This window comes from Loxodonta africana, chromosome 15 (genome assembly GCF_030014295.1).
Source record: "Loxodonta africana isolate mLoxAfr1 chromosome 15, mLoxAfr1.hap2, whole genome shotgun sequence".
In the NCBI taxonomy this organism is placed as follows: domain Eukaryota; kingdom Metazoa; phylum Chordata; class Mammalia; order Proboscidea; family Elephantidae; genus Loxodonta; species Loxodonta africana.
This window is the reverse complement of record NC_087356.1, coordinates 80,539,165-80,552,118: the sequence shown is the minus strand read 5'-3', so window position 1 is coordinate 80,552,118 and position 12,954 is coordinate 80,539,165. Positions and strand designations below refer to the sequence as shown.

Below are 12,954 nucleotides of genomic sequence, written 5' to 3'. Positions count from 1 at the left end.
TCTGAACTCTCAACTCCTACTCTATTAAGGAAGGAAATTTTTAGAACTTTGTTTTACCTCAGCTTCCAGGAGTAATCATATTCTAGCTATACTTCAATTTTCTATATGAGAAGCCCTCCCTTTTTGGGGGGAGGGGCGGACACACAGTACAATGCTGGAAACAGTCAGAAAACAAAATGGCTAATTTTCAGATTTATACAGTTTCTGCATAGACTGCACTTTCTTCTATCAATAGGTGGTGAGCTTGTGTTGGTCAGGCAAAATACTGATAATTTACTAAAACTGAAGCAGGAACAGAGCAAGGCAGTAAAAAGTGCTTTTTAGGCATTGTCAGATAAGCAGGTATGTCAGATTGCCTGTAAGATCTATTCTTACTAAATTACTACAAAATTACAGCATTTAGAATAAGCATGTTTCATGTCAGCAGTGATACAAATTAACCTTCTCAACTGACGCTAAGAGGGTATATGATTTTCAGCAGTTTTCCTTTCTACTTTATTTTATATTTTATTCCTTACTATTTATTTAAAAGGGACAGACCTGACAATCAAAATAACAGAAATTTAAATATCACACTTTTCTTTCTTTCTCCCTAGCCTAGTTCCATCTAATACTACATGAAAAATAACAAAAATATATTTTGAAAGTTTACGAACTATCAGGTCACATCACACACACACACAAAAAAATTCTAAATTTTCCTTATTTTTGTATACTTCTTTCTGAATAGGTTGAAACAGACAATCCTTGCTTTAAAACTTGCTTTAGGAACCCTGAAACAAAAGCTTCTTTTGTCCCTATTTCACATCCTCAGCACGTCTCACCTGCTATTTTGATATTTAGGTTGGCGTCCAGAAGCAAATTTTCTGCTTTTAGATCACGATGAACAATGTTCCGACAATGACAAAAATAGACAGCTGCGACAATCTGTTTGAACTTCCGACGGGCCTCCTTTTCTGCCATTCTGCCATGGGCCACCAGGTGGTCTGCGTGAAAGAGGAGCAGTCAGTCTCATATTCAATAGACTAGGTATAATTTCAAAAAGTAGATTTAAAAAACAACATACAGTCCTGGTTTGTACCTATAAAAATTCATTAATAATTAGTACCTAAACTATGTTAAGTATCCAGTTCCATCAAACACAAGTATGCATAAGAATATACTTGCCCTACCATCACAAAGAAACCCTGGTGGAGTAGTGGTTAAGATAACAAAGAATTCTGAGGGATATTTCAGTAATGCTAAAGGACCAGAAGACTCAACACCTTCCTTTTCATATCCCTGCTGCAAAATATTACATCTACCCAGGCAAACGTACATGTGAAGATAAATATCAGCACTATTTCCTGTGTTAAAGTGTGAGTCAAAAAGCAGAGTCATAGTAATCAACATTTTAGGGAAGAATAGACAGAAATTAGTCAGCACTGGGTTTTGGGTTTAAGGGAAAAAAAAACTGCTTTATATAGGACCGTATTTAGGTTAATCTTTCTTCTGTCTTCTCAAAATTCTACATTTGAAAATAAAAACATACTTGTTTAGTCACTATTCTCTAGAATGTGGTAACAATATGCTTACATCTTTATATCTGTATTTATTGTGTTTACCAAATATTTTTCAAAGTATATTACTAAATTTTATTATGTTGATATCAGATGGATCTTGCCTGAAAGCAGAGAATACCAAAAAGATGTTTACCTGTGTTCTACTGGCTGCACAAAGGCATCTGACTGTGTGGATCATAACAAACTATGGATAACATTGAAAAGAACGGGAATTCCAGAACACTTAATTATGCTCACACAGAACTTGTACACAGATCAGGAAGCAGTTGTTTGAAAAGACTAAAGGGATACTGCATGGTTTAAAATCTGGAAAGGTGTGTGTCAGGGTTGTATCCTTTCACCATACTTATTCAGTCTGTATGCAGAGCAAATAATCAGAGAGGCTGGACAACAAAAAGAAGAAAGAGGCATCAAAATTGAAGGAAGACTCATTAACAACCTGTGCTATGCAGATGACACAACCTTGCTTGCTGAAAGTGAAGAGGACTTGAAGCATTTACTGATTAAGATCAAAGACTACAAACTTCGGTATGGATTACACATCAACATAAAACAAAAATCCTCACAACTAGACCAATAAGCAATATCATGATAAACAGAGAAAACAATGTCGTTGTCAAAGATTTCATTTTACTTGGATCCACAATCAACACCCATGAAAGCAGCAGTCAGGAAATAAAGCAATGTATTGCATTGCGCAAACATGCTGCAAAAGATCTCTTTAAAGTATTAAAAAAGCAAAGACGTCATCTTGAGGACTAAGGTGCACCTGACCTAAGCCATGATATTTTCAATTACCTCATATGCATGTGAAAGCTAGACAATGAATAAGGAAGACTGAAGAAGAAATGATGCATTTGAATTATGGTGTTGGTAAATAATATTGACTATTTTTTATACTATGGGCTGCCAGAAGAATGAACAAATCTGTCTTGGAAGAAGTACAGCCAGAATGCTCCTCAGACGGCAGGATGGTGAGACTTTGTCTCATGTACTTTGATTATGTTATCAGGAGGGACCAGTCCCTGGAGAAAGATATCATGCTTGGTAAAGCAGAGAGTCAGCAATAAAGAGGAAGACCGTCAACAAGATGGATTCACCCAGTGGCTGCAACAATGAGCTCAAGCCTTTGTGAGGATGGTGTGTATGGACTGTTGTCCATACGGTTACTATGAGTTGGAACACTAATTTTTTTTACAGAAAATATCAATAAAAAACCAAGTAGGGCGCCTACTAACTTAATAATTTATTGGCCATGTTGCTAACTAAGGTGTATCAAAAGAATTTACATGTGATAAACTCTTAATACTATAAATAGGCTATCCTTTACATTTAAAAATGTTTTGATTGACCCATAATCAATACAGGAAGTTCCTGAAGTACTTTTCTTCAATAGTGGCAACAGATTTATATGGAACCAATAACATACATACATATGCATACATATGTTATTTATTTATCTAACCAACAGCACTTTAGGTCATGACAGTTGATAGGATTAGAAATGTTAGCTATGATAAAGTTTGCTCTGTTGGAAATTTCTAATAGTCTTACTAGCATTTTAACCAATTGATCTAGCTAAGAAAGGGTCATATTTGCCATCATAAGTATCCTGAGAGGCAGAAAAGTGGAAAATCAGACAATATAGGTAAATGTACTGTTGGTTTGTCAACAGTAGTTTCAGTTTCAGTAACGCAACCTAATTATTTTAGAGACGTCTCACTGACCCCCGGGACTTGTCAGGTACATCTTTTCTCATTACAAAGAAAAAGTCCAGGGTGAAACATATTTACTAGTAATGGCTGCCAAGTCCAAGAACTGAAGACAAGAAATGCTCCGGAAAAGCGAAATGAAGAAGGGGAGCTAGATGACAATCCACCTACATAGCTGATTTTGAAATAATTCACGCTGCATTCTGACCATAAAGAACAAAAATTTGGAATGTAAACACTATAGTAATATTAAGAACAATTTTATACATTTTTATACATAGATAATTTTATACATACAACTTTATACATTTTTACATTTAAGGAAGTCCCCTCAAAGGAATTGTTACAATTTTTCCGATACCACACACAAGCTCTTTGAAACATTTTCCTCAAAAAACTATTATTATTATACCCAAGATCACCAATATAACAGAAAAAAAAAAAGGAGAAAAGAAGAAGTCTTTAGCTTAGAAGTTAAAAGGAGTAGAAGGTAGTTTTCCATGGGAGTTTAGAGGTGGTGATAAATGAGCTCACACTCTAGTGTGTTTAAGCTTCTGGTGAGATCTGTCATATGAACGTTAAACAACACAAAGTCCCTAACTAGGGACAGTGACTTAACGTAAGCTGTTAAAGAACTGGAAATCTATCAGATGTGAACGCTATGTTTTGTTTTAAGACACCATTCTCTAACAGTTCCTGCTCCTTTGGCCCCATATTTCTCTTAACCCAAGGCCTAATTATTCTAATATGTTTTAGTTCCTAAACTTTGTCTAATTAAAGAGCTTTGAAGAGACGACTGTTCCTGAGAAACATAAAAATAAACCCTTATGAAGGTTTACCATCAGAAGCTTATTTGGCTTCTAAGCCACCCATTAATTAAAATGCCCAAGAGACATTCGTCTGGCAGTAAATACTAATTACCAGAATACATCAAAGCACTCTTAAATACAACAGAATGATTAATTTTGTGATTTCCAAAGTAAGTGGTTTTCTTTTATTAAAGAACTCTTTATATTTCTAAGTACCTCATTTTCCTAAAATGATTGGAACATTATCAAAATTGTTACACAGGCCAGGAGCTGGTGGAATGCAGCTTAGTTCTGTCTTAGCTTTACAATGACACATTGGTTGTCCTTGGATAAATCGTATTCGCTGTCCATATTCCCACCTCTGGAGCTGGATTTACTAAGTAAATTCATGCTACAGCAAAGAAAGGATGGCATATTTAGGGATAAATGTGTATCATATGTGACATAACTTTAACTTTCAAAGACATTAAAAAAAAAAAAAAGCCCATTCAATACCACACAGAGAATATTTATGCATTTGCTAATGGGTCACAAGGTTGCCAGGATTCTGTAGGGCTTGAAGGTAATTATATTCTATGTATCAATTGTCATTGTAATATGGTGCTGGTTAAAAGGTATTAGTGACAGCACACTGGATAAAACAGCGTAAACAAATATTTTCTCCAGAGCCACCTACAGTAGCCCTACAGTTATGGATATAAAAAAGATATAGAAATCACTTTTAAAAAATTAAAAAATGTGTTAGCTGAAGACATTAGATACTTTCACCTAGCGATTGTGTTTGAAGTTCAAGTTTTCTCGGCGCTATGCCCCTCTGCACATACAGGATCATCTTAAACGGCTCAATGCCATCCAGATTTTAGCCTCTGCTCCCCACCGGGTTAGTTTGCTTTCAGCGTAGACCTTTGGGGTCTGGTGGGTGTGCCAGGAAGCCAGCAGCCTGCAGTGGTTTTCTGTCCCCTATGAAAATCGCCTTTCAGCTGCCCGCTGACAAATGGCTGCTTTATGCTCCCTTTAGGCCCTATAGGCAGGCAACAAAAAAGTCTTCAAGCTCAGATGTGAAATTTAAGCTTCAGTGAAGAAATCTAAAGCAGTAGCTCAGCCCTGAACTTAACACATAGTCACAGTATTTTAATAAACACTGGGGTGCTTTCAGGAGGTAAATGAAATAAAATGGCTTCTGAATCCATTCAATATTCAAAGTAAAATATATTCTGAACCTTATTAGGATAAAGGCCATTTGCAAGGAGCTCTAAATAGAGTTGTTATGCTTCTTTCAGGGAGTTAGTGTGCTAGCTCTCCTAAGTACTGTGCTAGAAATGCCACAAATATCCTCCGTCCCTACCATCCCATACTGGCTGCCACAATACTAGCTTCCAAGATTTCTGGAACTCCTGTGGAACCCTCTGGGGTCTAGGCAATCCTCAATTAGATACCTGCTGTGTAAACTCCATCAAGTAAATCCCTCTCACCATCAATTAACTACTTATCTAGGTTGCCACTGCAAGTCTGAAGCAATTAAAGTTTTTTTGTTTTTGTTTTCCTACCACAATGTCACCCCAACCATCCCAACCCAGGCAGGGATAAGGTGATTCTCAGTCAAAAGGGGACAATGGTTCTCTTGTTTCAAGCTCTTATCAACAGTAAGGAGTCTACGTTCTCTTTTTCACTTTCCAATCACCATAAAATGCATTGGATTTCTTTTTAATCTTTTTTATCTGTTCTTCCTCACAAAATAAAATCAAGTTAGTGACACTGAGAGATCTGTATACCCCATTAGGATTAACATTATTAGAAATGGAGGGAATGAATTCTTAAGTTTCAAAAGTATTAGAGTACGAGCAAGTAACCCTTGTTTCAGAATTCACTGTTTGTAATTTTGTCTCAATCAATCTGGCTCTGGAAGAAATATCTTGTGGTACATTTAGGTTCTAACCTTTCAAAGAGCAAAAATACACATAAGCCAGTCTTAGCTTCCCTAGACCACCTTTACTGGAGTGTCAGAGGCATGCCACTAATGGGACAGTGGTGTGGAGCCAACATTTCTTAAAATAAGTCACTTTTATACCGTAAGCAGACAATGTCTCTATTTGTCTGCTAAGCCTACAACTTATAGCTCATCGAAAATGCTGGATGAAAATGAACAGACCTTGGCAGCAGGTCAAGCAACAGGGCAGAGCATCATTTCTTATGATGAAGAAACAACCCAGCCTAGAATGGGGAAAAGGTGGCATTTGTGCTAATCTTAGGTGGTTACCTGAAAAAATTTCTGCCAATCCCAAGCTAACCACAGCAAGCAGTTCTTTGCTTTGCCACTGAGTTCTATCATTTCTTCTTCCTACACCCATGGAAACGACTTCCTATTTATCAAACAAATGCTTCTTTCCCAAAGAGCCAGGGTGAGGCCAAGATTACTCAGCTGCCTGTGAGCAGCTTAACAAGAGTACACTCACTTTAATATACTGTCCTCTAACTGACAGGCCCCGGGCTGCTACCGACTAGAGGAAGACGGTTTGTTGTTTGTTTTTCCTTGCCAAGATTTTCAGCTACCTCACACCAGGATTCTTTATTTGTTGCTGCTTCTTCTTCTTATTATCTTTTTTTCTTCCTTCATCCAGTACTCCAGGACAAAAACTGTGGCGTCATCTTTCATTCTTCTCTTTCTCCCATACCCTGCATCCAATCCACCAGCAAAATCTAATGACTCTACCTTCAAAACACAGCCAGAATTCAACGATTTCTTACCCTCACCTCCCTCCTACTCTAGTGCCGCTACTCCAGTCCAACAGCCATTCTTTCTCTCCTGGATATTTCCCAAGCATGATATCCTTCTATAGGGACTGCTCCTTCTGATAACATGTCCGAAGTATATGAGACGAAGTCTCACCATTCTCACTTCTAAGTTGCATTCTGGCTGTCCTTCTTCCAAGGCAGATCTGTTCATTCTTCTGGCAGTCCGTGGTATACTCAACATTCTTCACCAACACCATAATTCAAAGGTATCAATTCTTCTTTAGTCTTCCTTATTCACTGTTCTGTTTTTACACACATATGAGATGACTGAAGATACCACGGCTTGGGTCAGGCACACCTGAGTCCCCAAAGTCACATAGTTGCTTTTTAACACTTTAAAGAGATCTTTTGCAGCAGATCTGCCCAATACAACACGTCATTTCATTTCTTGACTGCTGCTTCCATGGGCGTTGATTGTGGATCCAAGTGAAATGAAATCCTCGACAACTTCAGTGTTTTCATCCCTGAGTAATACTGCATGGTTTACATACACCATAGTTCATCTGCTCACCTATTAGAGGACATTGTAGTTGTGTCCACCTTTCGGCTCTTAGAAATAAAGCTGCTATGAACAATCGTGTACAGGTTTTTGTGTGAACGTAAATTTACACTTCTCTGCAGCCTGGGAAATCCTTTTAAATCATAAATCAGACCACATCATTTCTCTGCTCAAACCCTCAAACTGATGCCCAGCTCGTGACCTCTGACTTCACCTTCTATCTACTCACCACCCTTTGGCTCACTCATTCTGCTACATCTACTTCTGGCCCCTCGCTGTTTCTCGCACACACCAGGCACACTCCCTCAAGGCCTTTGATCCTGCTACTCTTTCTGCCTGAAATGCTCTTCCCCCAAATATCTGCATGATCTTTTACAAAAATATCACCTTTCAATGAAGCCTTCCCTGACCATGCTATCTCTACTGCCAACTCTCCTTGGTATTTCATATCCATTTCCCACTGAAAGAACAATGACTGAGTTAATTTCTACCCTGGCATCTTAAAACTACTTTCTGGAGCTTGGAATTTATTAGCAAAATGAATGCTGAATTAAATACTGTTGCTCACCTCAATGGATTTAAGTCTTTACAAGTAACTCATGCTAATATTTATCAACTATCTTCACTTACAGGTGTCTATACAACTAAAAGCACAATATATTTTTCTTCTGCCTCTCCCAAACAAATTCATGTTTTCCTTAAGGGTTTTGAGAAAACACAATTTCTTTGTGAAACACTTAAGATATCCTTAAGTTTTAAAAATTGTGACCTAGAACTATCCCTATTTCTCTTTACTACATACAAAAGAGTGTTCTGCATTTGATGGGTGCTTAGTAATTACCAATTAACTCAAGGAATATCAATCAGAAAAAAATGATAAACTTCTACGGACCATATTTTTTTCTCTTCATTTTGCCACTAAACAAGTTTTGTAAACTAAACATTTTTTACGTTAGATCCTTTATTAAAAAATCATACTACCCGTTTGATAACGAGTTCATTCACATCAATGCATAAAGGAGGGTTTGTTTTCTGATGGCTTCTTAAAAAAATACTTCTAAACTAAGCGTAAGTTCAAGCCGCTTGTGAACCACGATCCCACACATTTCTAGAAAAAGGCCTTTCGAGAATGTTATTCAGACTTTTCTGATGCAGTGCAAATGTTTCTCATGCTACAACAATATATTAGCAAAAGTTGTGGCTAATTTTGTAATACAGGTTCTTCTCTGATTCCTACTATAATCTACAGGCTCCAAATCAAGACAGCCACCTGTTTATTTGAAGAGAAGAACCGTTTGACTATTTTATTACTCAGTACCTGAAGCACTACACCACTGGTTCATTTTTAACTCCCCGATTACCAAAGTTGCATACTGTTGGGACAGCAGTAGGTTCTGCAAATATCAGCTGTACCATCCAATCCAAGAAAAACCTTCACAGGTATTACACTAGTGTTACTTTAACCAGAAACACATAGCAATTACAGTATTTGGATATTAAAACACTTTAGCTCCACGAATTTGTACAAGGGCTCAAAACTTAACCACAACAGTCTGGATTTTCTGCTCTCAAAAGCAAACATATTTTTCATCTCCAAGTGAAGTGACATTTGGAGGTAATTTGTAGCCTTATATCATTTATCAATTTCTTAAGTGCACTGGTTCTCATTGTGACACAGCAAGTAAGGGGTCAACATAAGCAGATTTAAGTGAAAAGTAGACATGGCATGATTTGAACTTTTCAGGCCTACCTCTGACTACGTATCCCTCCAGAATCTCTACAATTTAGCTGGAGTGGCCTACTCCCCATTCCCAAACTCTACATTTATTGTAACCTTTCTGTTCATTTTTTTTTTTTTCCTGTTCATTAGGCTCCTTTATCCTAGAATGTTCTTCCTCTCTTCTTTGTCTAATGAATTCTTTTACAAAGCCCAACACAAACAATACTTTTTTCTCCCAAACAGAAGAAAATGAATTTCTTCTTTCTCTATGTTCCTACAGCATGTCACTTGTACTTTCCAGGCAATTTTATCTATTCATAAGGTTGTAACTAATGCCATTATATATGGCTGATGGATCCAAAATTAATTATTGCTCATCCCCTTACCTCCTGAGCTCCAAACCCATGTTTTCAAATGCTTGTTGGACAACTTCATCTAGGTGTCACAAAGGTATCTACATTTAACATAGACCAAACTAAACGAATTTCTCTATGTCTTCCTGCTGTAATCTGTTTCTCCTCCTGTAAACCCTATTACTATCAGCCTAGTTACCCAGGAAACAAATTTTGGAATCACCTTCAACTTCTCCTTCTTCCTCACTCCTAACATCCAATCATGTGCAAAATGTAGTAAGTTTTCTTAAATTTCAACAATATGTCTCTTCCTCTCTATCTTTTTTAATACTACCTCTAATCCAGGCCTTGTGATTGCTCACCTGGCCTATTATTTACAGTCTCTCATCTTCCTCTCTCCCCAAACATCTTTTGCAACATCACCAGTCATCTTTCTAAAACATCTCTTTTGATCAGTCATTCCTCTACTTATAATTTTTCAATAAAATCCCATCGTCCCACAAGACTCAGTTTTAACTCTTAAACATGGTTTACTGTATTTACAGTTTTACCAAATGTACACCTTGTTCAGTCTTTTGCTTCTGGCTGGAATGCCTGTTTGCTCTTCTCTCCCTCACCCCCATCCCCACCCTACTCTCACCTGAATGCAAGCCTTCAGAACCCAGCTCAAAGGTCATTTCTCTAAAATTTGCCCTAACTTACTCCCAACCCAGAAAACCCAGTGCTGTCGAGTTGGTTCCAACTCATAGCGACCCTATAGGACGGAGTAGAACTGCCCCACAGAGTTTCCAAGGAGCGCCTGGCAGATTCAAACTGTGGACCCTTTGGTTAGCAGCCGTAGCACTTAACCACTACGCCACCCGGGTTTCCCCCTTAAAAGACCTGTTCCATAATTTGTGTTTAATCATGTTTATTCTATGTACCACTATCACATCAGTGAACATATTATACTGCAGTTATTTCTGAGCATGTATGTATTCCCTTCTACGCCAGGGATTCTTGGCCCATGAATGGGCTTCTATTCATGAATCCCTGCAAGCTGCAGAAGAATAATATGCTTCCATTTGAGGAGGAAGGAAGGGGAAATGCAAATGGGTATGTGTGTGCACACGTGTGCATGTGCTTGTTAATATTTTTCCAAAAGTAATAATGTTAAATGAAAACCTTATAAGAATGGCAAATTACAGAGGGATAGAAAAGGGGTGGAAGCAAGGCCTGGCTGAAAATATCCTGTTTTACAGCTTTAACCTTGGAAACATGTAATGATTTACATATGGAAAATAATTTGGAATTGAATCGAACAGAAGAAAAAGTAACTTCTAAAAATTGAAAACAAACTGGAAAAAAAATTAACCTAACTATACGTAAAGTTGGTGACATAATCAGAAAAGAACTTCTTAAAGTGACAATGAAACATGGTACTTTGCCTACACATCCTTAATGAGATACTTCCTAAAGACAAAAAGATATAGTAGTCTCCTCATTGTTGGTATTACCAGTATTGTTTTGAATCAATAAATCTCTCACTCATATCAAGTAGGTAATTATATCAAAGTCATTTGGAAACAAAATTTTCAGCACAAGAGAAATGACATAACAATACATAAATTCAAGAAGTTAAGTAAAAACTATAAAATCTTAAATTTCAAATGAAATGTCAGTATAACTTCGTGATTTGCTTTTCTCTCTCTAAAAAAAACATGTATTTCCTAACTCTGTCTCCCATAAAGGCCTATAAGCAATGGCAACCCAGTAGTAATAATGAGCATCCTAATGCCCAGATTCTAGTCTCTAAATGCCATTTTCTCAATCGAAGGCAATAGAGCTCCTTGGAGAAATGTCTGACTCCAGATCTGTGACAGAAAATGTTCTAGATAATCTGGGACATCTTGTCTGAAAGCAAGGAAGTGATCAGACTACTGGGTTTAAAAGTACAAAAGAGTCAACTTGAAGAGGCTTCCATTGGCTAAATGAAAATTTTGCATCAAAGGAATAATGACTTCAATGGATTGAATCACTTAGAATATATTAAAATCTATGCATTCACAACAATATTACAAAACAAACAAATAAAATCAACTTCACTGGCCACCAGTGGAGATTGCTAGGGTACCAGTTCATTATTCTGAAAGTTGATACATAAAGGAAAAGAATCAAGCAATTATTTTGCCTTTCCTATAGTTTTTAAACCACCTGTCTTCTGTTAGTTTGTTGAACCGTGGTCGTCATACATTGGTGTCATACTGGAAGCTATGCCACCAGTATTTCAGATAACAGCAGGGTCAACCAGGGCAGATTTCAGCAGAGCTTGCACACTAAGACAGACTAGAAAAAAAGACCAGACTATCTACTTCTGAAAATTAGCCAATGAAAGCCCTATGGATCACACTAGAACACTGTCTGACTCACTTGCTTCAGACATGCCATTAGGAGGGATCAATCAGTGGAAGAGGATGTTGTTTTTGAAGTAGAGGGCCTACAAGGGCAAGGGAGGCCAAGATGAGGCAGACTGGCACAGCAGCCACAATGATGGGCTGGAACACGCCAGCAGTTATGAGGATGACACAAAGTTGCAATGAGTCAGTCAACTTGTTGGCAGCTATTTATCTATCTCTATGTTGCTGTTGTTGCTAGGTGTTACATGCCGTGGAGTCAGTTCCTACTCATAGCAACTTTATGTACGACAGAATGAAATACTGCCCAGTCCTGTACCATCCTCACAATTGTTGCTATGTTTGAGCCCATTGTTGCAGCCACTGTGTCAATCCATTTCATTGAAGGCCCTCCTCTCTTTGGCTGACCCTCTCCTTTACCAAGCATGATGTCCTTCTCCAGGGACTGGTCTCTTCTGATAACATGTCCAAAGTAATTGAGACAAAGTCTCGCCATCCTCCCTTCTAAGGAGTATTCTGGCTGTATTCCTTCCAAGACAAATTTGTTCGTTCTTCTGACAGTCCATGGTATATTCAATAATCTTCACCAACATCATAATTCAAAGGTGTCAATTCTTCTTCGTTCTTCCTTATTCATTGTCCAGCTTTCACATGCATATAAGGTGACTGAAAATACCATGGCTTGGGTCAGGCGCATCTTAGTCTTCAAAGTGACATCTTTGCTTTTTAACACTTTAAAGAGGTCTTTTGCAGCAGATTTGCCAAAGCAATACATGGTTTGATTTTCTGAGTGTTGCTTCCATGGGCATCAGTCGTGAATCTAAGTAAAATGAAATCCTTGACAACTTCAATATTTTCTCCATTTATCATCATGTTGTTTATTGGTTCACTTGTGAGGATTGTTTTCTTTATGCTGAGGTATAATCCATACTGTCTTGGTTATCTAGTGCTGCTATAACAGAAATACACAAGGGGATGGCTTTAACAAACAAATTCTTTCACCGCTTAAAAAAAACCCATTGCTGTCGAGTTGATTCTGACTCATAGCTAGAAGTCTGGATTCAGTGCACCGGCTCCAGGGGAAGGCTTTCTCTCTTGTCAGATCTTGGGGAA

At 37.7% G+C, this 12,954-nt stretch overlaps 1 protein-coding gene across 7 annotated transcripts in view; it reads right to left on the bottom strand.

The window, feature by feature from the left end:
• Positions 1-12,954, bottom strand: part of SIK3 (SIK family kinase 3) — a 260,893-nt gene that overhangs the window by 75,533 nt on the left and 172,406 nt on the right. For all 7 annotated transcript variants that reach the window (XM_010597896.3, XM_064269029.1, XM_010597897.3 and 4 more), the window contains one exon: positions 825-986. In XM_010597896.3, the coding sequence (XP_010596198.2) occupies positions 825-986 (162 nt within the window). The remainder of the gene's footprint in view (positions 1-824; positions 987-12,954) is intronic.